The sequence below is a fragment of the Ambystoma mexicanum genome, chromosome 2p, assembly GCF_040938575.1.
Source record: "Ambystoma mexicanum isolate Mex_15411 chromosome 2p, UKY_AmexF1_1, whole genome shotgun sequence".
Lineage (NCBI taxonomy): Eukaryota > Metazoa > Chordata > Amphibia > Caudata > Ambystomatidae > Ambystoma > Ambystoma mexicanum.
This window is the reverse complement of record NC_090923.1, coordinates 277,679,380-277,704,586: the sequence shown is the minus strand read 5'-3', so window position 1 is coordinate 277,704,586 and position 25,207 is coordinate 277,679,380. Positions and strand designations below refer to the sequence as shown.

Genomic DNA, 25,207 nt, shown 5'->3' with positions numbered 1-25,207 from the left:
AGTCATTGCAGCCATCGACTGTACCCATGTTGCATTTTTGTGCCCCAGGCCCTAAATATCAGCCACGTTAGTGCCCGCTACCCTGGAACCACCCACGACACCATGGTGCTACGCAACAGCACACTGACGGCCTACATGGAGCGGCACAGGGGACAATGGACCTGGATAGTGGGTGAGTACAAACCCTGATAAAAATGCATGTTTAAGCTGAAGCAAAAAAGGGTGGTTGGGGTATCGCCACAAGAAGCATTGCATGGCAAGAGGCGGCACCGTTTGTACCTCTGCAGTATCTGCACCATTAACGGGGAGCATCCAAGGTTGCATACCCACGGCCACCACACCTGGACCCACAAATGGTGATGGGAACAGATCGCTGCAAACACAATTACACATTAAACCACAATGCAGCTGGGTTGTGCTGCAGTGCAGATCCACACCCCATTACCCAACAGCTTGTCGACCCAGGGCCCCAGATTTAAATCCGAAGTGAGGTGATGCCACTCTTTATTACCTAAAGTATTGCGTTAAATTAATACTGAGGAGTAAACTTGAACATCAGAGTATCCTATTAGTGCATTATAACATGCATCAATTGGTAAACGAAATTGTTGGTGCAATTAACATTTACCAGGATACAGGCACATCAAAAAACAAATGCCCATTTCCCCTGATCAGGCAGTTATAACAGTAGCACCATCCTGTGGGATTGCATGCACCACTGGATCTACCGTATCCAGGGAGTGGTGCAGGTGGAACCCGGGCCACACTGCTCCCAGTGCCCCTTGCACGATAATGGAAGGGAATATTCCTACACCCTGTTATAGGTTCTAACTGTGAGTTTATACCTATTCATGAGTACAAGTGGCTCATGCACCCCCTTACCTGTAGTGCTGTGGACACCTGTGCCACAGCAGCCATCCCATGTGCAGTCAACTGTCAGCTGCCACAGGATAGCCACCTCAACAACACAGGGTACATGTACAGGACAAATAATGCTTGGCATGAAATCGGAAGGACGGACACCCATCACATATTGCATGGCCCTGCTGCTCACAGGAATGGCCATGTTGCGTTATGGCTGAATGTTCTGAATCTGCAGACCCACGCATGGTACAAATGCCTGATGTCATCCCATCTCATGCAGATGTCTCAGGATACCTGCAGCTCACTGATGACCCCTGTGTGTGACCATAGAATACCACCTGACCACGCATACAATCGTGCCCACAGCCGGACATGCATCTGCATTGAATGTGCTTTTGGACTTTTTGAAGGCACGATTCAGGTGCCTGGATTGCACTGCAGGGACCCTCATATATGCCCCGGACAAAGTAGGCAAAATCCTCTTGGCAAGTAGAGTGCTGCACAACATCTGCCTCTGGCGAAATGTGCCCCTACCCCCTGATGCAGACAGGCAACCCCAGGGGCTGATGTTGATGAGGACCATGTGCCCGGAACCAGGCCTGATGCACACAGGGATGGGTTGAGGGAGGGGAGGCTTGCCAGACAGGCACTGATTGACAATTAGTTTTAGCACAGTGACTGGACACATAAAAACAACCTGCACATTTTGAATAAAGAACACTAATGCACAATCATGATTGTCCTTGCATTTTGTTAGTTTTCAACGGGCTTTAATGTATGTGAAACTAAACCCATCTCAACATCACTAACTCCCCTGCACATGCTCCCCTCACCACCAACTCCAACTCCCCTGCCCACAGTCCCCCACCACCAACTCCCCTGCCCACAGTCCCCCCTCTCCCACCACTAACTCACCTGCACAGTCTTTCCTCCCCTACCACAAACTTCCTGTACAGTCACCCCTGCCCCCACCCAAACATGTGTCCACGTGATGGCCCCTCAGGCCGACAGTGCACGGTCCAATCACTGTGTATTTGCCCGCTTCCCATGTGCACCGGATTCTGGAGAGCGCTGTAGCAGCCTGTGGGTGACCTCCGTCGTGGGGCTTCCCTGTTGGGACTCCTCGGTGGGGGTTGTGGAGGTTGATGGGAAATTTTTCTGCAAATACAGAGTGCCTCTTGCATAGCTCCCTTACCCTCTGCCCGAACCCTGTGAGGGATGCTGTACATGCCTCCACCACCATCCTCATGCGGGCATTGTCCCTGGCCATGGTCTTTGTAGCACATCTTATGGCATGGCTGATGGCATTCACGTGCCGATTGTGTCCTCTGACAAGGCCCTCAATCCTCAGCTGACGTGCCTCTATGACGTTAAGTAGCGCCTTCACAGCAGCCACAGGACCCGTAGGGGTTTGTTGAAGTGGGGCTGTAATGCCTGGTGGGGCTGTCCTTTGTAGGAAGGGGTGGCTGTAGAGCCTGGTGGGGCTGCCTGATGATGAGGCATATGAGTGTATCCTCGGAGGCATATGAGTGTATCCTCGTCAGCCACCGGGGGTGTAGGCGCAACCATGGCGTACCTGGCACTGTGGTCTTGGGATGTGCACCTCCACATGGTCAAGGCTCTCTGGTGGTGTGCTGATTTCCGGCACTTGCATGTGTTCAGGTGTGGGGGCCACAGCTTCCTTCTGGTCGTCGCTGCTTGACCTTCCCTCCTCTGTTGATATTGGGGCCACTTCAACAGCCTCCTTTTGGTCGGGCCTGGTGGGTTGTGTACTGTGTTGGTGTGGACCTAGAGGCTTGGGCCTTTCTGTTGGCATGGCCCTGGAGTGTTTGGCCCTTGATGGCGTGGCACTGCTGCAGTGTGGAGTGGTGGGGTGGGTCTTCTTCCTTGGTTTTCCCTGTCAGCCCCTTTGTGGGGTGCTGTTGGAGGAGTGGGTAGGCGCTCGATGGGATGGCCCCGCTACCTCATCCTCCTTGGACGCCTCGGGTGATGCCTGCATGCCTGTAGGGCACAGAGGGGATGTCATCAAGTCACATTCGCTTACATGTTTTGGCATGCATAGCAGTACTCACGGGGGGGGGGTGGGGAGAGTTGGATTCATGCGCAGGCCTGGCCTGCATGCAATTTGCAGTTGGTTGGTATACATGTGGCATGGTGCGGGAGGGGGGGGGACTCACTTGAGAATGTGGCTTCCCGGTGGTGGCATGGCAGGGGTTGATTGTTGGCATGGGCATTTGATCTGGTAAGCATCTGGTTTGCACGGCCAGCTGGCAATACTACTGCATGGCTGTGTGATGCATGACACTTGGATGTGTCCCTTGGCTGCCCTGCCCACAGCTCTGGCTCACAAGGGTGGCCTAGATGCACTGGCACATGGGTGCTGCTGTGGGTGCCTGTGGTGGCTCCCACATACTGCACCCAGTCGCAATGCATGGCTCATGGATAGGATGGTGGGGGATGGTCTGGTGGACTGTTCACATTACATTTGTTAGTAGGGGGGAGCTTCACTCACCTTCGGCCTCCTGGGTGCAGCGCGTGCCTTTCGCACCTCCTTCTCTCTCTATCCCTGCTATGTCGATGATGCTGCTGCACAGCTCCTCCCATGGCATGAGCTCTAGTGGTGGTGGTGGTGGTGGCGGTGGCGATCCTGTGGTTGCCATGCTGTCAGTCCGGTGCTGGGCTCGGATGCCCCTGACCCAAACATGCAGGTCGTTGTAGTGCTTTCTTCAGTCTTCCCCATCCCTCGGGGGACAGCCTACTGCAGACCCCTTCTTGCTGGTGTCGGCCCTGATGATGTTGCAGCGCTTTGAGCTTGTTTTCTTTTGTTGGGCCCCCATACAGCTCCTCATAATGGGCTATTACCTCCTCCACAAGGACATTGAGCTCAGACTCGCAAAATTTTATTTCACGTATCCGATCCTGGCCTGACTTGCCAGTTGTGTGCTCCTGTGACTTATTGTTGTTTCAGTTGCTCTGAAAGGCTACCATGGGCTCTGATTTTTGATGGATAGTGATTTCCTAAATGGGCACTGCAGTGTTTACTGTTCCGCCGGTACATGTGCGCTATTAATGCACAGTGTTAACGTGCAATGCCGGCAGCACTAATGCTATTGGATTTCTGGCGTTAAAGTTATTTGCGTAGAGCAGTATTAGCATTAATGTCAGGGATGTGTGCGCATGTCCACCGACTCGTGATATGGCGGTTTCTGCGTGACTAATCCTGACTTTAATTTTATTTGAGCATTTATATAGCGCTACGAACCCTCAGGTAACTAAGCGCTGCTTATTATTACCCACGGTGTGTGGTGCCAATAATGTTCAACCTTAAAAAGGCCAAGATACCGCCCAACTTTTGATGGGGCCCTATGACTTTTATTTGACATTTTTGTTTTTGATTTACACAGCAAATGTTGGGTGAAGCATACAATGTACTGGACACCGCCCTGTGCAACACGGACAGCACACATCTGCACAGAACTTTGCACTGAAAAATGTTTCCTGAGAGTTTTTATCACATTATTTATTTGTCCATTTATGCAGCTAACCTTTACATTTTAAAGACCCTCATCTCATTAATGTACTTCAACGATGCACAAAAATCCTGTATTATTGTTCATTTTAGGTCTTGGGTACACATTGCTTCAGGTGATATTAATAGTACTACCTTGCTAATCAAACAGGTTTGTTTGCTAATCTAGAAAACTTATATTAGCAAAGTCTGCTAATCAGTTTTTAAACACTAATTTATGCCTTCAAAAAGGTAATCCAGGAAGTATGTTGTTGCTCTTTTCTGTTCAGACAATAGTGCATATTGCATAAACTCACAGTATATATTCAATGAGTATAGCTATTTAAATGCAAGATGTTAATAGCATTTTAAATATTTGTACTCGACAGGATCAAAAAAACCAGTGCCAGAATTTATTGTACATGTTGACTCAGTGGATATCTTTCCAATTGGTTGGTGCGAGACCAATGGACATCCCCTTCAAACACCACGAAAAGCAGTTGGTAAGAGTTAAACACATTTGTATGTTTTGCAAAATGGTCTGATATTTTTGAGTTCCGAGCACCAGGTCTTGCTAAAGTATTTCTAGCCTACCTAAGTATTGTGAAACTGTTTTTAACCTACCCTCTACAATTTAGCCATTTACAGCATCTATTGTGCACTAAACTATGTTCTAATCTAATGTCGTAGTTACCTCATTTTGGTGCTGCCAAACTGTTTAATAAGTAACTTAATTCATCAGCAGTGGGTTTGTACCGGTTGCTTGTAATTGTTTATTTGTAAAGCGCTTATAAACAAGTGAAGTTTTTCAAAGCTTGTGTTTAGTTGTCCGTTTGTGTATGCCTATGTGGACTGTGAGAAACCAGAAGATGTCTCACCCACTAGTCCCCGGGGATCTGTCATCCAGGTGGCCAGGACACGGCCATCGCTTTTGGATCCAGTTCCTGGCCGTGGACCAGTGCAGGTGGATCACCTGGGTGAGGGGTCTTCAGGGCGTGGGACACCAGAGGGTGAGACGCGGTTTCCCCTTCCTTGTAACACCTTTAACCCATCCTACCAGCTAGGATATTTAGACACTCCACCCTCTCACCCTTTCTCACGGACAGCCCGCTATGAGAGAAAACAGACTAACACCCGAGCCATATACCTGACGTGTCCCAATACAATGGTCATGCGAGGTCAGGCAATTACTGGCCATCGCACACACCTGGCTTTATTACACTTCCCCACACGGATAAAAGGCAGAGCACGAGACCACACTCTGAGCGAGGCAGTTTCGAGATGGCAGCTGAGCAAGAGAGGAGAGACTGCAAAACCGAAGGGGATCGCAAAGGATGGAAATTCCCTTGACCTTTTCAACAAGGAACTGTTACTTTCCAGAAACCTCAAGAATAGAAAGCATAAGACCAGGAAACAAGGCTGAAAAATCCTGCATTGTCTCTCAGAGGTACCCGGGGCCCTCACGCATAAATAATCGGTGGTAGCATCCTTAGCTCCAAGAACAAAGTCACTTCAGTGAAATCAACACAGCCGGTGATTGAACTTTAAAGTAAGATACAATACTTTTGACAGAGTGGTCTGCCACTGCGTGGGTGCTCAATCGAAGGTCTCTGTAAGGTATCCAACTGAGAAGTGACTGTTAGGGAGAATTCTAATTTTCAAATTGATTGTGCTTCGGAAAAGAAATATATATTTTTATTCACACGAGTGGGCGCTGTGCTCGATGTCCCTCTAGGGTTGCCATCGGGTGTCGACATAATCAGTAGTACAAATAGCTTGAGCCACGCCCGTTGGCTTAGGTTCAATTTTTCCAAAAACTTTAGTTCGAGTGTTGAACGGCATGCTTCAATTTTGTCAAGAAATGTCTTTATCTTCTAACCCTTCGACCCCAAGGTCTGGTTTAAAAATAAAATGCCATGACTGCAGGGCATTGATGTCTATTACCGATCTCCACCGGGTTTGCCTGTGGTGCCTGGGTGAACATTAAATGCGTGTCTTGTCAGGCTATGACAGGAAAAGCTCTCATGCGGGCTTTTCGGCACAAGCGCCTCCACGAGTGGCTGCAGCCCAAGACCCCTGCTCCGGGTGAGTGCCGGCAGCATGCCTTCCCTGCGCCGAAGAAGAAAGGTGAGCAGTCTTCTAAGACCTTTGATGGCGCCTCTCCCGCGGCGGCCCAATATAAGGCTAAGCTCTGCAAGTCCACTGCCTCCGGGAGCGCCGTTGCGACAGACTCCTCAGCGGCCAGGGTAAGTACAGCTTCCCCAGCGCCTTCCACCACGAGCCAACGCTCAGGATCTTCGAAAAAGAGGAAGTCAGACCATCCGGGCAAGCTCTTGGAGAAGACAGAGACTTGCCCTGTGAGAAGGCCAAGGGAGAGCGGGGTCTTGACACTCCCCCCTAAGGTGAAGGCTGCAGATTTGGCCAAGACTGTGAAGGCCCAGGTGCATCAAACGAATGCCCAACCTCCCATTGAAGTGGTGGCAGGGAAGGATCCCGACGAGGGTGACGATGCGGAGGAGCAACCTAAGCCCAAACGCCCTTGTCTCTGTTGCCTCCAACACCTCAACAACCACCTGGGGATATTTTGGTGGACATTCTTACAGCTCTGCATACCCCGTGCTCGGAGATCCGGACAAGGATGCCTCTTACGCCGGCGGCCCCACACGCGGCACCAATACCATCGGAGAAACCACCATCCAAGCGGAGGAGTGTCCATCCTCCTCCTCCGTTCCACTCTTCGCCTCCCTCTCCCTCACTGGGGATGAGATGGACCCGGACACGACGACGATGGGCACCGACGAGGGCGGGTTGGGGATCTTTCATCGCCGCCTGCCAGATCACCTCCCCACGAGATAGGCTAGTTCCTTGCCATGATCTCCAGGGCCTCAGAGCTATTCCAGCTCGTCCCAGAGGAGAAGAAGAAAGAAGGTTTCCTAAACGAGCGCCGGGAGGTGAAACGGAAGACTGTGCTGTCGATTCTGCTGTTGGATGACATTTGGGACGAGGGGTTGTCCCTCATGAAGAACCCTTCATCGGCTCTGGCGAAGAGGGACTGTTTTGAAAAGAAATACAGGGTGTCGGACTCTGCGCCCAAGTGCTTACGGTCCCAGCCGTCGCCAGACTCTGTGGTGGCCAAGAAGAAGTCTTTGAGCTCCTCTTCGTCAGCGGCTTCCCCCACCCCCCGCATGGGGAGTGGAAGAAGTTAGATGCCATGGGGCGAAGAGTTATCACGTCGGCAGTGACGACTATCAAGGCCGCTAACACCCTCGCCATCGTGGCGCGTTATGACAGAGAGCTTTGGTTCAAGATGGCCCCCCTCCAGGACTTCCTTCCCGAAAACAAGAGGCATTTGAGATCCTACAGGAAGGCGCGGTGGCGTTGGACCACGCCATTGCAGCGTCCACGGACATTGCCAACACAGGCGTTTGCCTTCGCCGACGGGGCTGGTTGAGGGCCACTAATTTCCACCAGGATGTTCAGTTGAGGGTGTTGGACATGCTCTTCGACAGGGACAATTTGTTTGGAAAGACTATGGAAGAGTCTCTCCAGGCCATCAAAGCAGACACAGAGACGGCTCGTGCCTTGGGCATGCTTCAGCAACGATGGCTGTCCTTTTGGACTTCTGGAGGAAAATCCCAAAGTTCTTCTAAAGGATTCGGAGGAGATGCTTTGTCCTACCGTGAGACCTCCCACTCGTAGGCCCAGGAGGTGGACGTTATCATCGCTAAGGCCCCAAAGGTGGCGCTTCACCGTCAAAACAGGATTGAACCGGCTGTGGTGTCGGGACCCCATCTGTGCACCCCAGTGAGAGGCCGGCTGGCGAACTTCGTCAGCGTGTGGAAGACCATCTCCACTGACCGTTGGGTGCTGGACGCTCTCGCCCACGGACACACCTTAGAGTTCCAACGGAAGTGTCCCCGATTACCACCAGTTGCCCGTCAGGAAAATCATGTTCCTCAGCTGCTGCTGGAGGTACGGGCCATGCTATAAAAGGGGGGTGATTGAGCTCGTCTCAAGAAGGTCCCGGGGCTCCAGAGCATACTCGCGTTACTTCCTCATCAGAAAGAAGACTGGCGGTTGGAGGCCCATTTTGAATGCCACCGTCTGAACAAGTTCATAAAGTCCCAAAAGTTCCGGATGGTGGCTCTTCAGCATGTTCTAGGACAGCAGGAAGAGAGGGATTTTTTATCGTTGCTGGACTTGGAAGATGCCAATTTTCACATCCCCATACACAAGGGGCACCGCAAGTACCTAAGCTTCGTGGTTCAAGGGCAACATTACCAGTTCAAGGCCCTTCCCTTCGGATTGAAGTCGGCGCCGCAAGTGTTCACCAAGTGTCTGAGTGTCACGGCTCGCTCCCTTCGTTCCCGTCCCCGCCACTTGGGGGCATGTTCTGGGGTTTATTCCTTACTGGACATTTCCTTCGAACCCTATGCTACAGTGCTCTGATGAATTGGGAGTGTTTAAACCTGATTTTCCAAGTTACTTCCCTTCCGGATCCATTCCAGGTTTTTGGCAGCCAGCATGCTACTTAAATCAAATGACTATGTTTCCCAGAATGCCTTGGCTCACTGCTTCACCTCCTACTTTCCAGAATGCCTGGCTCACTGCTTCATCTCCTCCCTGGCAGCCAGCATGTTACTCAAATCAAAGGACTACGCTTCCCAGAATGCCTTGGCTCACTGCTTCACCTCTTGCTTCCCAGAATGCCTGGCTCACTGCTTCACCTCTTGCTTCCCAGAATGCCTGGCTCACGGCATCATCTCCTCCCTTGCAGCACAAGGCTGGGAGGAGGATAGGCAACACCTGTGGCTCCAGGTGCAGCAGGCAACACGCCTGGGGGTGTGCTCGTTAAGCAGCTTTAAAAACCTCAGTTTGCTTCAGTCCGGCGCTGGTCATTGTAGCAGTGTTCCTGTTGTGACTAGTCCCTGTTTCCTGTACTTAGTTTCTGTGCCTTGTACCTAGTTCCAGTACCCTGTTCATAGATTTTGAGCCAAGTATCTATTTCCAGTTCCTTGTTCCTAGTTTCTGTGCCTTGTATCTAGTTCCAGTTCCTTGTTCCTAGTTCCATGCCTTGTACCTATTCCTGTTCCTAGCTTTCTGCCCAGTTACTAGTTCCTGTATCTTGTTCCTCTGTCCTGGATTGCGGATTTATGCGCTTATTTGATTTATGCTTTCTGAATTTCCCTTTCTGTCTTTCTCTGTCTGCAGACAGCCTTTCTCTGTACTTTACTAATTGATGCAGCCCAGTTTGCCGGTGTTTTCTGTCCCTTTATGCTGCCCTGGTTACTGAAAAGCATGATGTATTATTATTTACTTTCGTAGAATTAGTTACTGCCTTTTCTCCTTGGATTGGGTGGGAAAGGTTTCCTTTTGTGATATCATTTTCCCTGCTCCTGATCCAATTTATTGAGATTCCACTCCATGTTTTCCATTGCACTTCTACATTCATTTTCCATTGATTATTAGGTGTGGGTTTGTTGTTACAAGTTCTAGAGTGTTCCCCTTTTAGTTTTCCTCACGATTTTTCCATTGCACTTCTGCATTCATTTTCCATTGATTATTAGGTGTGGGTTTGTTGTTACAAGTTCCAGAGTGTTCCCCTTTTAGTTTTCCTCACGATTTATCCCTTGCATTTCTGCATTCATTTTCCATTGATTATTAGGTGTGGGTTTGTTGTTACAAGTTCCAGAGTGTTCCCCTTTTGTTTTCCTCACGATTTATTATCACAATTCAGACTTGCCTTTTACTAGGGTTTATGTATTTTGTTATCTTTAACCCTTTGCTTTTACAGCCTTCTGGGTCCCTGTTTGATCTACAGGGTTCGTGTAATCACTGACATTCAAGTGGTCTTTCCGGTCCTCGTGAGTACTGTTTATAATTGCCTTATTCAGTATTCTACAGATTGTCAGTTCACAGAATCTGTCCTTGCTTGCCCGCTACGTGGGTTTAGCTCTGTCAGTATCTGTAAGAGCATAGTGGGTAAAGAGTTTGCTGACTTTTCCTTTCAACCATAAGGAGGTCCTAAGTGTTTACCCTACATCCCTTTTCCTAGATTGGTAATACTGTTTTTACCTTATTGACATTCCTGGGTTTACATATATACACAAGACTTGGGTATTATATACACGTTGTTAGATTCAGAGTTGTTCACAGTGCAACTGTGTGCATTTTCCCTTTTGCCATAGTATGCCTTCTTCCTTTCTTAACAGAATGACCAGCCCTTATTCCCGTTTGTATACGGCCAGATTAAGAAAGAAAGGCAGCAAGGCTACTAAAAAATGTGTACATAAAGCTTTGACTACGTTTGCCTGTGATAATCAAATCACTGATCCTGATTTAAATGAACTCCTAGACACAAATGGGTATTTACGTGCAAAATATTTTTCCCACAGCCTGGCCCATCATACATTGCCTGATCCTAGTTCTGTCTTTAATTTTGATTCAGATATGTCCGCACAAGCCTTAGCAGCGGAAAATAAAACACTGTTAGATTTACTAAATACGAGTACATCTGTTGTTGAACCCCATGATTCCGGTTGTGCTTTACCTCAGATTGAACAGTTTCATGATTCAAACATAAAGAATGAAGGGGTTCATTACATAACTTCTGTTTTCAGCCCTCAGTCAACTGCTTACTCCTCTGCACAAGTACTTACTGTAGTCCCTAATGTCAAGAGGTCTGATGTCAGATTACTTAAGGGTAACACAGACCAAGTCGGTAAGCGAGAGTATAGATCGCAAGACCTGCAAGCAGTAAATGACGATGTACAATCAGTACACGTCCAGATGACTAGGGCAGGTTCCAGCCCCGATGCCACCATGCCTTCCCTTGTGACTACTGATAGGGATGTACAGTTAAGCCTGGGCATGTTAAGAGTTGAACTTGAGGAATTAAGACGAGAATACATCAGTTTACTAGAGGAGAATAAAACTTTACGATTGTTTCTGACTACACCTCACACTTTATCCGTTGATGAAGTGAATACTGTTCAATCTCTGAGTGAGGAGGTTTTAGTAGGTCCTGATACTTGTCAATATGAAAAACCTATTGGGAGTGAGAGTCCTCTTTCTTGCACAGCACTTATTCAGAGCACAGATTCTGACAATTGTTCTACCGTTTGTCAGGAATTGCTGTTAGTAGAAGATTTACAAGTCACTCCTTTGCCTAAGAATTCCTCTGTAGCAGTCAGTCATAATTCAGAGTTTGAACACATACATGCTTCTGTATTCCGAATACAATCCACAATGGATGCGTACACAGAATCAGTCATTACTGTAGGCTTAGGTTCAGCCCTTGATCCAGCTGCTGAGACTGAAGTAAACATTCAAGCTGATGTGGAAAACGATGCTACCTCTGTGTTCACTCCTCCTTCTGCCAAATATTGTCACAATGAACAATCAAAGACAGTACATATTTCTTATTTTGATGGACTCATTCCACAGTATACTAAAACAAGGACCAGGCAAGCGATTCCTGAACTGTTGATAGATAATCTGCCACCTTCAGAAGTTAAGACAAAGGAATGGACACTTGACGGAATCCTGATTAACAGAGACTTTGGAAATGACTCTATGTCATCCACTAAGGAAAGGTGCGGCATGGGTCCAGCTCAGTCTTTGGTTAATGGTGTCATGGAGTCAACCGTCCTAAAGGTGCTTTCCATTCCTGATTCACAAATATGTCTGTCGACTTCTGGGACTTCAGTCTGTCCTTCTACAACTATTGACTCTTCGACTACCCAGTCCACGGCTCTGCAGTCATCATTGTCAAACGTGTTTTCAATCAATGAACAATTGCTATATCTGCCAGTCACTCAAGAGTCTTCACCATGTACGTGGTCAGAGCCAAAGACCTTGACAAGTTTGTCTTCTGCTAACGAGACGGCTCCAGCTTGCATGCCCTCAGCCTCTGAATTTCCTCTGGCATGCCTGTTTTCAGATACATTGACTCATCCAGCAGTTTATCCTTCAACCATGAAGCCTCTGGTAGCACATCCTGAGTGCCTGTCTCCGGTCCCAGAGCCTACTGCTAGTTTGGCTTCAGTTCATGAAAGACCTGTATCCTGCTCAGCCTCCCTGCCAATATCGGAGGTGAACCTGTCTGCTCTGTTTGATCATGTTGCAGATTCATCTACTTCAGAGCTACCTCCTAAATCCCAGCCATTTATTACGGATGAACATCCAATCTGCCCATCCTATGCTTCAGGAGGATCACCAGAAGGCCTGCCTTTTACACAAGCTAATTCTCCCAACTGCTTGTCTGTAGAATTAGCACCTCCCGCATATGCTACATCTGAGTCTGAGACTTCTGCCAGCTCTCCCTTCAGAAACATCAAGCCGGCTCACGACTCGGGAGGGCCTTACATGCGAGGCCGCTGGACTTGCCTGGAGTATTACGAGAGAGAAACGGATGCCATCCACCACGGCCCAGTCACCGAACGAGTAGCCGACCAAGATAGCGGGCTGGACGGTCCGCGTTTGGAGTCCGGTTTTGATCAACCGCTTGACAACCCTTTTGTTGCCGGATCCCACATGAGCCTGAGGGAAGGGACGGGCACGGCCCTCCAGCTGCAGCGCCAGTTGGGTGCTAGTAGCCGAAGGAGGGGAAAGTCTGCTGCAGTTCAAGATGTGCCTGTTTTTGCTCCCGCTGCTAGTATGCCTGATGTTCCAAGTACTGTGTCTAACACTCCTATCAGTATGCCAAACGTTCCTGCGGTTGTATCCCACGTGCAACAAGGTGGCTACTTGACTGGCTACATGACTGTCAATGGGAGTGCCAGCCTTGTACAACCCATTGGATCTCCAGACCTCCAAGGCATGGAACTTATGCAGGCGAATCTTTGTCACTTTCAACCACAAACTTTTACCCAGATGGATGACAGAGTATCCGAACCTCTACCTCAGCCGCCAGCTTCCTCTTCCGAACATAAACATTTCCTGAAACCTGCTGTTTCCTCACCTCCTGTGTGTCCACTCTCGGCAGTGAGGCTAACAGAACTTCTACCGTTGTCTAAGGCATGTAGCACCAGCCTGCCTCTCTCCCCAAAGATGTATGCATATCCTCTTCCAGTGACTAAGCTTCCCGGACCTTCCGACTCTGCTTCGGGTCCTGCCAGTCCTTCATGCCTTTCTTCAACCCATGAGTCCTTTCCTTACCGAAAACCTGCCTATGACTCTTATAGACTGCAGCCTGATTCTATTCATTCCAGTCCTTCTGCTTCTGCCCGTGGATCATTGTTTTCGTCTGTGCCACCTCCGAAGACGAAGCGCTCCAGTCATGGAAGGAAGATGTTTTGTGCGAGTAACGGCCGCCTGGAGTCGGCCGTGGAAGGGGGTATAGTGTCACGGCTCGCTCCCTTCGTTCCCGTCCCCGCCACTTGGGGGCATGTTCTGGGGTTTATTCCTTACTGGACATTTCCTTCGAACCCTATGCTACAGTGCTCTGATGAATTGGGAGTGTTTAAACCTGATTTTCCAAGTTACTTCCCTTCCGGATCCATTCCAGGTTTTTGGCAGCCAGCATGCTACTTAAATCAAATGACTATGTTTCCCAGAATGCCTTGGCTCACTGCTTCACCTCCTACTTTCCAGAATGCCTGGCTCACTGCTTCATCTCCTCCCTGGCAGCCAGCATGTTACTCAAATCAAAGGACTACGCTTCCCAGAATGCCTTGGCTCACTGCTTCACCTCTTGCTTCCCAGAATGCCTGGCTCACTGCTTCACCTCTTGCTTCCCAGAATGCCTGGCTCACGGCATCATCTCCTCCCTTGCAGCACAAGGCTGGGAGGAGGATAGGCAACACCTGTGGCTCCAGGTGCAGCAGGCAACACGCCTGGGGGTGTGCTCGTTAAGCAGCTTTAAAAACCTCAGTTTGCTTCAGTCCGGCGCTGGTCATTGTAGCAGTGTTCCTGTTGTGACTAGTCCCTGTTTCCTGTACTTAGTTTCTGTGCCTTGTACCTAGTTCCAGTACCCTGTTCATAGATTTTGAGCCAAGTATCTATTTCCAGTTCCTTGTTCCTAGTTTCTGTGCCTTGTATCTAGTTCCAGTTCCTTGTTCCTAGTTCCATGCCTTGTACCTATTCCTGTTCCTAGCTTTCTGCCCAGTTACTAGTTCCTGTATCTTGTTCCTCTGTCCTGGATTGCGGATTTATGCGCTTATTTGATTTATGCTTTCTGAATTTCCCTTTCTGTCTTTCTCTGTCTGCAGACAGCCTTTCTCTGTACTTTACTAATTGATGCAGCCCAGTTTGCCGGTGTTTTCTGTCCCTTTATGCTGCCCTGGTTACTGAAAAGCATGATGTATTATTATTTACTTTCGTAGAATTAGTTACTGCCTTTTCTCCTTGGATTGGGTGGGAAAGGTTTCCTTTTGTGATATCATTTTCCCTGCTCCTGATCCAATTTATTGAGATTCCACTCCATGTTTTCCATTGCACTTCTACATTCATTTTCCATTGATTATTAGGTGTGGGTTTGTTGTTACAAGTTCTAGAGTGTTCCCCTTTTAGTTTTCCTCACGATTTTTCCATTGCACTTCTGCATTCATTTTCCATTGATTATTAGGTGTGGGTTTGTTGTTACAAGTTCCAGAGTGTTCCCCTTTTAGTTTTCCTCACGATTTATCCCTTGCATTTCTGCATTCATTTTCCATTGATTATTAGGTGTGGGTTTGTTGTTACAAGTTCCAGAGTGTTCCCCTTTTGTTTTCCTCACGATTTATTATCACAATTCAGACTTGCCTTTTACTAGGGTTTATGTATTTTGTTATCTTTAACCCTTTGCTTTTACAGCCTTCTGGGTCCCTGTTTGATCTACAGGGTTCGTGTAATCACTGACATTCAAGTGGTCTTTCCGGTCCTCGTGAGTACTGTTTATAATTGCCTTATTCAGTATTCTACAGATTGTCAGTTCACAGAATCTGTCCTTGCTTGCCCGCTACGTGGGTTTAGCTCTGTCAGTATCTGTAAGAGCATAGTGGGTAAAGAGTTTGCTGACTTTTCCTTTCAACCATAAGGAGGTCCTAAGTGTTTACCCTACATCCCTTTTCCTAGATTGGTAATACTGTTTTTACCTTATTGACATTCCTGGGTTTACATATATACACAAGACTTGGGTATTATATACACGTTGTTAGATTCAGAGTTGTTCACAGTGCAACTGTGTGCATTTTCCCTTTTGCCATAGTATGCCTTCTTCCTTTCTTAACACTGGCACCGGTGGCAGTGCAGCTACGGCTACGAGGGATCCACATGTACCCGTACCTGGATGACTAGCTTATCCGGGCGGGCTACAAGGATATCACCATCGAAAACAGGACCATCCAACTCCTGAAGGTTCTGGGGTTCTCGGATCAACTATGCTAAATCCTGCTTGACTCCATCTCAGGACACTTTGTTTCTGGGAGCCTGACTCAACACAGTGCCGTGCCTAGCGTCGGAGGAGAGGATAGCAGTCATCCTGGGCAAGGTGCATTGCCCCAGAAGATCGCAAGGGTGAGGTCCATCAAGTTCCCCACTCAGCATGATGTCGTCATGCGACTGTGCAGGCTACGGATGCGTCCACTGCAGGAATTCCTTGACGCCCGTTGGATACAAGAGTCTGTAAGCTTCGAGGACAAGATCACGCTCAACGAGAGTTTCCGTCGAGTGATACGGCGGTGGTGAGTGCGCTCACATCTGTCCGCAGGCATGGATTTCCAGACCCCACCTCATCAGGAGATGGTCATCTCCCTAGAAGGAAAGGGAGCACACATCGGAAGTCTTCATGCAAGAGGCCTGTGGCTAACGGAGGAGAAGACATTGCACTTCAACGTTCTGGAGCAGTGGGCCGTGTTTTGGGCCCTCAAGTCCTTTGTTCCATCCCTCAAGGGCAGGGTTGTACGGGTCTTCACGGACAACACCACCACGATGTTCTACATCCAGAAGCATGGGGGAACCAGATCCCTGGCACTCTCCAAAGAGGCGCAGGACCTTTGATACTGGGCTGTAGCCCAGGGGATGTTCCTCATCCCATTTCATCTGGCAGGAGTGAAGAACTCAGTCGCCGACGCCCTCAGCAGGGAGCTGCGCTCGTGCCACGAGTGGGAACTTCGGCAGGACCAAGTGGATCTCCCGTTCTGCAGATGGGGCAGTCCCCAGATCGATCTGTTCGTGACGGCGACGATCAACAAGTGCCAGAGGTTCGCCAGCAGGTTTCTCCAGCAGGGGAGCATGGGGGACGCGTTCTTTCCCCTGGGACGGCCTGTTCCTTTATGCGTTCCATCCGTTGCTGTTGATTCTTCGACTAGTCAATCAACTCACATGGTCCCGGTGCAGGATGATCCTCGTTGCACTGGCGTGGCCGAGACAGATATGGTACCCGGACCTTCTGAACCTGAAGGCCTGGCTCCTGCAGAACTAGATTTTGGGGGCTACGATCTTCCAGAGGATTGTAAGGAGATGCTCACCAAGGCCAGGGCTTTGTCTACTCTCAAATGCTACAGGCACAAGTGGAAGAGGTTTGCCGTTGGTGCCGTACTCAGAAGATCGACCCTCTACGAGTTATTGCTCCGCAGGTGCTTCCGTTTTTGTTGTTATTGGTCAAGGCAGCACGGCCCATGCTTCCATCAAAGTTCATCTGGCGGCTATCTCCCGCTACATGAGATCTCCTGGACGTTCATCTTTATGGTCGCATCGTTTCGTCAAGGAGCCCAATGTGGTGCTTTAAAGGCTCATAGGTCCTCTGTTCAAGCCTATGCATTCGGTGCCACTGAAATTTTTGACGTGGAAAACAGGTTTTCTTGTGGCCATCACCTCCGCACAACGAGTGGGAGAGTTCCAGGCCCTCTCTTGTAAACCACCTTATTTGACTTTCCACGAGATGAGGGTGGTGCTATCGACGCACCCCTCCTTCATGTCCAAGGTGCCGTCGGACTTTCAACTAAACAAGCCCTTGGTGTTACCTGTTTTCTTCCCAACGCCTTTGTCGCTGGATGTGGCTAGAGCGCGGAAGTTCTAGGTGGACTGCACAAAGAGTTTCCGGAAGACGTTGCAACTTTTTGTGAACTTTGGCCCTGTGAACCATGGGAAGGCCCTCTCCAAGGCTTCCATTTCCAGGTGGCTCTCATGCTGCATCACTTATTGTCACCGGTTGGCAAACCGACCGTTGCCTGGCCGTCCGAGAGCCCACTCGGCCAGAGCAATCGCTACAGCTAAGGCGTTCCTGTCTGGTGTGCACCTGCTGGATATCTGTAGGGCTGCTACGTGGAGGTTGAAGCACACATTGACGAAATTCTACTGCTTCGACAGGGTTTCCAGAGAGGAGTCCAGCGTCGGCCAGTCAGTGCAGCGCAGCCTATTCGCTTGAAGGTGAGCCAGGTGAGGAGGCAAGAGATTGCTTCTGTTGAGCCTTGCCACCTCCCCTGTTTGTGCATGTGTGTACTGATATGTATTCTGTATTCATGAGCATGTGAATCCATGCCAGTCCCCATGCTGGAGAAGGAACAAGTTACTTACCTGTAACTGTTCTCCAGCATGGGTCTGGCATGGATTCACATGCAAACCCTCCCGCCTATCCCCTCTTCTCTTGGTCTTACTGCCACTTTACGTGCTACCAAATCTGAAGATGGCTACCTGAGGAAGGGCTTAGGTAGAGGGCAGTCATTCACTGGACAGTATAACCTAGAGCTCAGTGATTGGTTTAGAGGAGAAAAACAGTTTAGAAACAAAACTGAAGCTGTTTTTTCTTTTACCAAGGATTCCCAACCTAACAACGGGGAATATTCATGAGCATGTGAATCCATGCCAGACCCATGTTAGAGAACAACAGTTGTTACTTCCCACACTGGTCGGGACAGTGCACCATGGAGCTACCCTCCAACCCCTTTCGGAGCTAGGATCCTGTATCTCCTCTGTATGTTCTTCTCACGTGTCTAATACAAAATAATAATGGCCATGAAAAAGAAAACAGCTCTTTACTTCAAATAACCACCCCATTCACATTCATCCACTGCATGTTCCTTTCAATCACGCTGCTCTGTTTCCCAACATTATTTGTCTATCTTGCAATTTATACTCACGTGCCCGTGTTCTTCCAAGAGCCTCCATTCGTGGTCCGTCCACAACGCCTGGGCCTCTCCCTAGGGCCGCACCTGGCTTCAACGAGCAGCGGGTTATTCGCAAAGCCGGAACCCACAAGAATAGTTTTCTTCTGCGTATTTTGGGACTGGTCAGCTGTAGATGGGCGCGGCCTTTCCGGAGAGGCCCTGGATCTCACCGCAGGTACGGGAATCTCGAGGAAATCACGCTAAAGGGTCACCAAATGAAGGCACCCACTCATACAGGTGTCCCAATAATGAGGAAAAAATTATATAACCCACCCTGTCAGGGAATGAGACCAAGAGATATGTTGCAAGGATAACAAAGTTTATATCACTTAAGCCATGCCAGCAAAGAACTATGCTTCCCGAGAGCGCTCTGCAAAAAATTACAAGGGCAGCACATTATAAAAGATAATTACATCATCGATGACGATTTCAGCCAGTGGTAGTTGTGAGGGTGCCGGTTGGCGGAGAACATATGGCGGGACCTGCTCCATAGGGGATGCCAGAGGCCCATTGGTTGTTGCTCCCTCACTGATCGTGGTGCCACGTGGGTCTGCCTGGCTCATCTCCATGTTAAAGGTCAGGTCAGCGAATGCAACATTCCTAATTACCTAAACTAAACAGGAACTGAATAATGGCGAATACCTGGACCTCGCATGTGAAAGGGGGTCCTTTGTAATGAAGCAATAATATATAGGCGTGCCGACCTCCACATTCAGGGATTCATTGATACCTGCCCACCTGCACCCTGTGTCGTTCGTGGGGGCTTGATCTGTGGTCTATCCTTCTGGTGCCTCATGATACGAATAGGCATAGGAAGAAGATATGGCTACCCAGTATTAGGCCTATGGTGGGTGTTATGGAATGGTCGGGGGGGAGCGAGGTGATTAGATGCTTATCATAAAAGGAATTGGGAGGTCGGTGCTGGTGGGCTCTGGCCTGGAGAGTTAGAGGGTTGAGGGGGCACAGGCAGTTTAGTCTAGATGGATGCGTACTCATGCTGCAGCCTGTCTCTGCCCCACACTCTTCGCAGAGCGCCTTCTTTGACAAAATGATACTCGAAAATTGTAACATTAAGAGGAAAGGGAAGGGTTGAGCGTCTGTGAGAACAAGTCATGTGTGGAGCTGGCCTGGTGTGATTGGCTCTTGTTCGAGATAGGCTGGGGATGTGATTTTCACAGCTGCGTAGAGTGGTGGGGTCTGGGCCTAATAGAAAATGGCGTCAGGGCCTATTGCAAAATGGTGTCTTTGTGCTGGGATATGGGTGGTGTTGTACGTCTACATCTATGTATTATGGGGTTTGTACACATGCAGGGGTGAGGGGCCTTCTCCCCTTAGCTTCAGTGAGGCCTATATGCTTTGGGCGTGCCAAGTGGTGTGGGGAAGCCCACTTCCTTCCCAACAATAGTCTGAAGGACTGATCATTTTTCCATAACAAAATGAGCAAAAGGGAAGTGAAGTCAGGACAGGTTTAAATCCAAAAGGAACACGTTTGGATGTCCATAGAACTACAGAGGCAAAGTTGTCAAAAGATATATCTTTCCTAACAGTGACTAAAGAGTCCACAACTTCCAGGTTGAGCCAGTTCCGAGCCGCGAGTGAGCAGTTATCCCTGGGGTTGAGGTCTGGTATCTGGTTCGGCTGCCAGGCTGTCAAACTTCCCACACTTCTCTGCATGTCAACTCTTTTAGTTGCATCCTGCCCACGGGCCTGGTACAATTTTGTGGTAGAGATCCAGCTGCTTTTGATTGTCCCCTTGGCAGTGAAGGTGCATTCTCGACATCCATAGGTCCATCCATTATACTGGTATAAGTTTATCCAAAGCCGCAGATATTCTGGTACTCCTGAGTAGTTTCCCAAGATTCTTTGCCAGCAGTTAAGTTGCACATCTTCACATGCACTTGTGAGTTCTGGATTAAAGTAATCCTGCCCTGTTTCGTGGGTAATGTCCCATTGAAACTTTCACCCTGCTGTCATCACATCACGGATCAGTTTGATTAGGATGTCACATGTAATTATGTGAGGCTCCCCAATGTTTGTGTATTGGTGAGCTGCGTTCAGAGATCAGCCCTATAGCTCGCTTTAGGTGACTTAAACAGCCATCTAAACTTTGATACTTGTAGATTCCCCAAGATACATTGGCTGTATTTGCCCCATACCAAATGCTATCAGCTACTTCCTTTTTCTGTGTTCCTACGTGTTCTTCCTTCTGCTGCTGACGATGAATGACTGTCCTCTCACTGCAGTTGGGAAACTGAGTATTGGCATGGAGGGCAGACAAAGGAATGATAAATCTCAAAGTAGCTAAAGTAGTATTCTGAAAAACGGACAAACGCAAGATTTGTCCATCTTATTGATTGTGTCCTACCAGAGAAACTGACTATGCACCTGAGTCTTTCTTATAAATACACTTACCTCAAATGTCGGTGATTCAAAGTACTGTATAATACTGAGGTCTGCAACCTTTGGCTCTTACGAGTTTTTAGACTACAACTCCTGTTCACCCTAGCTGGTATAACTCATGAGGGATCATGGGAGCCACAGTCCAAAACCTCTGGAGAGCCTTATGTTGCAGACCCATGGTAAAAGGGCTAATCTGGTGATCAATTCAACTCAATATTATTATAATAATTGTAAATGTCTTATCTCATGTATATAGATGCTGGTCATGGATCAATCATCTCATTTAACACCAACATCTGGTATATATTTAACTCTTTGTTAGATGAGGCAGTTCTTAACCTTCAAGTGACATCCACTAGAATGTGCGTTCATCAACGCTCTTTCAATAATTGAGTCTTTAGGTGGCTGTGAAAATATACCTGTTCAAACACAAAACCAATACATGAATGTAATTTATATCATGTGTTGGAACCAATCTCTTGCCATATTGTTGTGAAATTGAATATAACATCCTTAACTATAATGGCGGTTGTCAAAATGGTTTTCTCGAATCAACACTGGTGGTAGGAATTTAGGAGGCCACCCTTTTATGGTGAATAGGGAAGAAACAGGTTAGCCAAACCCAATAACGCTGTGGTAGTAGAGCGGCATGGCTTAGTCTGTGGATGGATTTGAGTGGTCTAGGGCTACAATGAGTCCACACAGAGCAACACCAGTAATTCGTTAGACCTCGTACTATATTAAAATACAATTATGTATTGGGCCTGTAGATTACACACTAAGCAGATAAAATACCATGCAAATATTGTCACACAAACTCTTTTAAAAACAGATCTACACATTCAGCCATGGAGATAGGTTAGCATTTGATAAAATGACCTGTGAGACACAGGTAAGTAGTTCAAATACATTTAAAGATAGGGAGAACTGTTCGAATCAACACCAAACAGCTTCCCTAATTCATATAAAATCACATCACAAAGTATGAGATGGTTTGGGGCCTTGTCCCCAAAGGTCACTAGTTCCAAAGCATATACTACTTCAGAGATGTATAGAGACTTGCAGCGCCAGTGGTTAGGATTACAACACATCACAAAGTTGGACTGAGTTGAGTACTAATCTGAACTTTACTTGAACTTCTATCTAACCCATTTGGCTAGTCTTAGGGAGGGATCCTTAAACCCTGGTTCCACCTCCAAAGGTCAGGTGAGAGTGAGTTAGGGCCAGGATTTTACACCTATGGACGACGGTGGACAGAAACATTCTTCCAGTAACCACTGCTGGTGTTCTGGAATCGCATTTGGTGGCTCAAATCCTATTTGGCACCATTAAGTGGCAGGTATTTGTGAATACCTGTACCGGAGGTGCCCCAAGAGTTTCTATCATTGGTGCTATTGCTGAAGTCTGCAGATAGATCAGGCATGCATCTTCAATCTGATGTGGTGGGGAGAGGCAGTAAAGCTGTGGCAAGAGCCAGCGTCTGTTCCTCCACTGGCCAGAAAGGTGGACCTTCGCTACCAACTCTTTCAGATGAAATCTAATGGCTATTTAAGATTCTTTGCTGTCTTCAAAAAGAATAAGGTGGACCGATGGGGAGACTTGATATGCGTTGCACACTAAGTCCTCTAGTTGCTCCTTGGGACAAAATGAGGGGTCCCCAGGACAAGCCCGTTGGTATTTCAGGTTGATTAGGAACCATCTTCCCTGTTGGTTCAACGGTGAGAACCTCATGGCTGGAACTCTTTCCATAGTGTTCCACACCACTTGACAATAGCAACCGACTTCTTTGATCGGCTAGGAAACCAGCCTGAGGGAGTTGCAGATTCACAGCGTGGAGTCTGCAGAAAGCGACAGATCATATATTACCCGGAGCTAAAGGCAGTATATCTGGCACTTCAGGCCTTCTTGCCGGTTCTCAGGGGTCTAGTGTCTTGGTCCCCACAATGTTGTGATCAGGTTTTATCAAGCAGTGCAAGACAGCTGTCATAACCTAGAATGTTTTTCATACCTAAGAGTCTCTTTGATCGGTAGTTTGGATTGCTGCTTTGTAAATCCTGACAATACTGCCACGGTGCCAACAGTTTCTGGTGCTATGGGGAAGAAACGGGGAGGATTCTAATGGTTTGAAATCCTCTAAGGCAATACCTACCTCTTTCGCCATTAACAGGGATAGCAAGGTATTTTAATCTGGTTACTAGTTAACATAGATGATTGACCCGAGCCGGGGTGCTATGCCTGTAAACACTATAACTGAAAAATGGTTTGTTGTAATGAATAAAAATGAGGATTGCTTCTTTTGTGGCGTTATTGAAACATTGGCCCATTTTGTGCTTTTCTGTCTCTTGGACAAGGATGTATGGAGACAGTATCTTCTTGGATTTTTAAGGGACTGTGGCTTAGGAAAGACATTGGAAACCAGTGTTTGTTGCTGCCGTCCATTTCAGATCCCACATGTGCACTTAAATGTGCTTGTTATTTACACTTTGCCTGGAAAAGGAGTATATCAGTATTCAGATTTTTTTGCTATGATTTCAATTTGGTGTGTTTGGTAATATATTGTGTTCACAAATGTTAGATTCTTGTTAATATGTCCAGGAAACAGTTCTTTTAAAGTTTTTCTTATGATGCCGTTTATAGATTTGTGTTAATCCGAAAAAACAGATTTGACTGACTCTTGTAGTGCAAATATAGGAATGGGCTTTACAGAACAACATTTGATTGCACTCGGACTACCTGCAGGAGTTGACGACGTGGCAGCAGACCCTCTGAGCAGGGTGGAACATTCCAGCCGCAAGTGTCAGCTTCACCATCACCCAGACAATCTGGGAGGGATCTTCTCCAATTTGACACTTACCAATGTGGCTTTATTTTGCTACAGAATCCAACCACGTGTCGGCAAAGCCTCAATCCCAGGGACAGCATCTCGCTAGCCGTAGAACCTCTCCACTGGCTGCAAGGATCAAATTCGAGACCACCTGCATCATCCACAAGGCTTTCTTTGGCCTGCGACCGCGCTACATCCAACTTTCTCTCCTTAAATACTGCCCTTCTAGAGCCCTTTGGTCCTCTAGCTCTAACTTTCTACAGGTCAGGCGTTTCTCCAAGCAGAGAGTGGGGGGTTGATTACTTTCTCCGGCCGGATCCTCCCTGTGGAATGGCCTCCCTGCCCATCTCAGGCTTCAGCCGGATCTCCTTATGTTCCGTAAGATTCTCAAGACCATCATTATCTCCTCCTCCTTCCCTCTCCCCCTTCCTTGCTAATATCCCGCTGCTGCTGCAACTGGCCGCCTGGTCACTTGTGAGTCATACAGGAGACAGGCCCTTCCTCGACAAGTCTGCCTCAGCACCCCCCACCCCTCCACCAGCACTTGAGCATTTGCCTTCAGGCACCCTTTCCCTGACTAGAGTACTGAGTCTGGTCCACCACCCTCCTGGCACTAGTTGACCCACATCCCGTCCCCCAGCACACTTGCTCTCCAGGATCCCCCTAGCACATACCCAGCCTCTGGGGCCCCTTCCCTCCTGCATCCCCCCTCACCTTCACCTTGACCTGCCCCCCTCCCTGTTTTCAGCACTTGCACGATCCGAATTTCACAAGGCTTAGTAGAACCGTTTGACTGTTTATCCTCCTGTTCCCCCTTAGTCTTGTGGCTCCTTGAAACACTTTCTGCTGTATAGGGGCCATACAAATGTTAAATAAATAAATGTGCCCCTTGGAAGTTATGGGGGATGCGCTGTTAGGCAAGATTTGGAGCAGTACCCTTTGGGTGCACTACAACAACCTTGACCTCCTGGCAATAGGAACCTTTGGTATAAGTCTGTACTACACAGGTTGGTTGTGTGGCTGAGCAGCCAGGCTTATCTCAAAGGGGTCAATGTGAGCAGCAGGGGAGTTACACAGATTCACGGTGACAAGTATCCAGATACACTTGCACTCAAGGTTTCTTTATTAAACAATGTATTAATTTAACATTCCGTTTGAATAAGCCTTCTTCAGAAGGGGCAATATAATGGTAACACACAAATACACTCCAAAATACACACTTAGTTTCGCTAAATCAGCAAATACCCATTTGGAATGTCACACAGACACTTCCTACACTCTCAGGTGACTTAAATAGCTAGGACACTGGACATTAATATATCACCGGTACATTTAGAGCAATACTGAGATGAGTGTCAAAGTAAAGAGATTTCAGAATAAAACAAGAGATCACACAAATATTCTGAAGTAGGTAAGTACTTTTGAACACTCCCCAAGCTGGGAGACTTGTGAGGGTTACAGGCGGGGATACTGACTAGTATACTTACGAGTGAGTGTTTGAAGATACCAGCAACTCTACAGAAG

At 48.1% G+C, this 25,207-nt stretch overlaps 1 protein-coding gene across 3 annotated transcripts in view; it reads left to right on the top strand.

Moving 5' to 3' along the window:
• Positions 1–25,207, top strand: part of SFMBT1 (Scm like with four mbt domains 1) — a 1,637,826-nt gene that overhangs the window by 984,165 nt on the left and 628,454 nt on the right. For all 3 annotated transcript variants that reach the window (XM_069643544.1, XM_069643545.1, XM_069643546.1), the window contains exon 12: positions 4,762–4,875. In XM_069643544.1, coding sequence (XP_069499645.1) covers positions 4,762–4,875 — 114 coding nt within the window. The remainder of the gene's footprint in view (positions 1–4,761; positions 4,876–25,207) is intronic.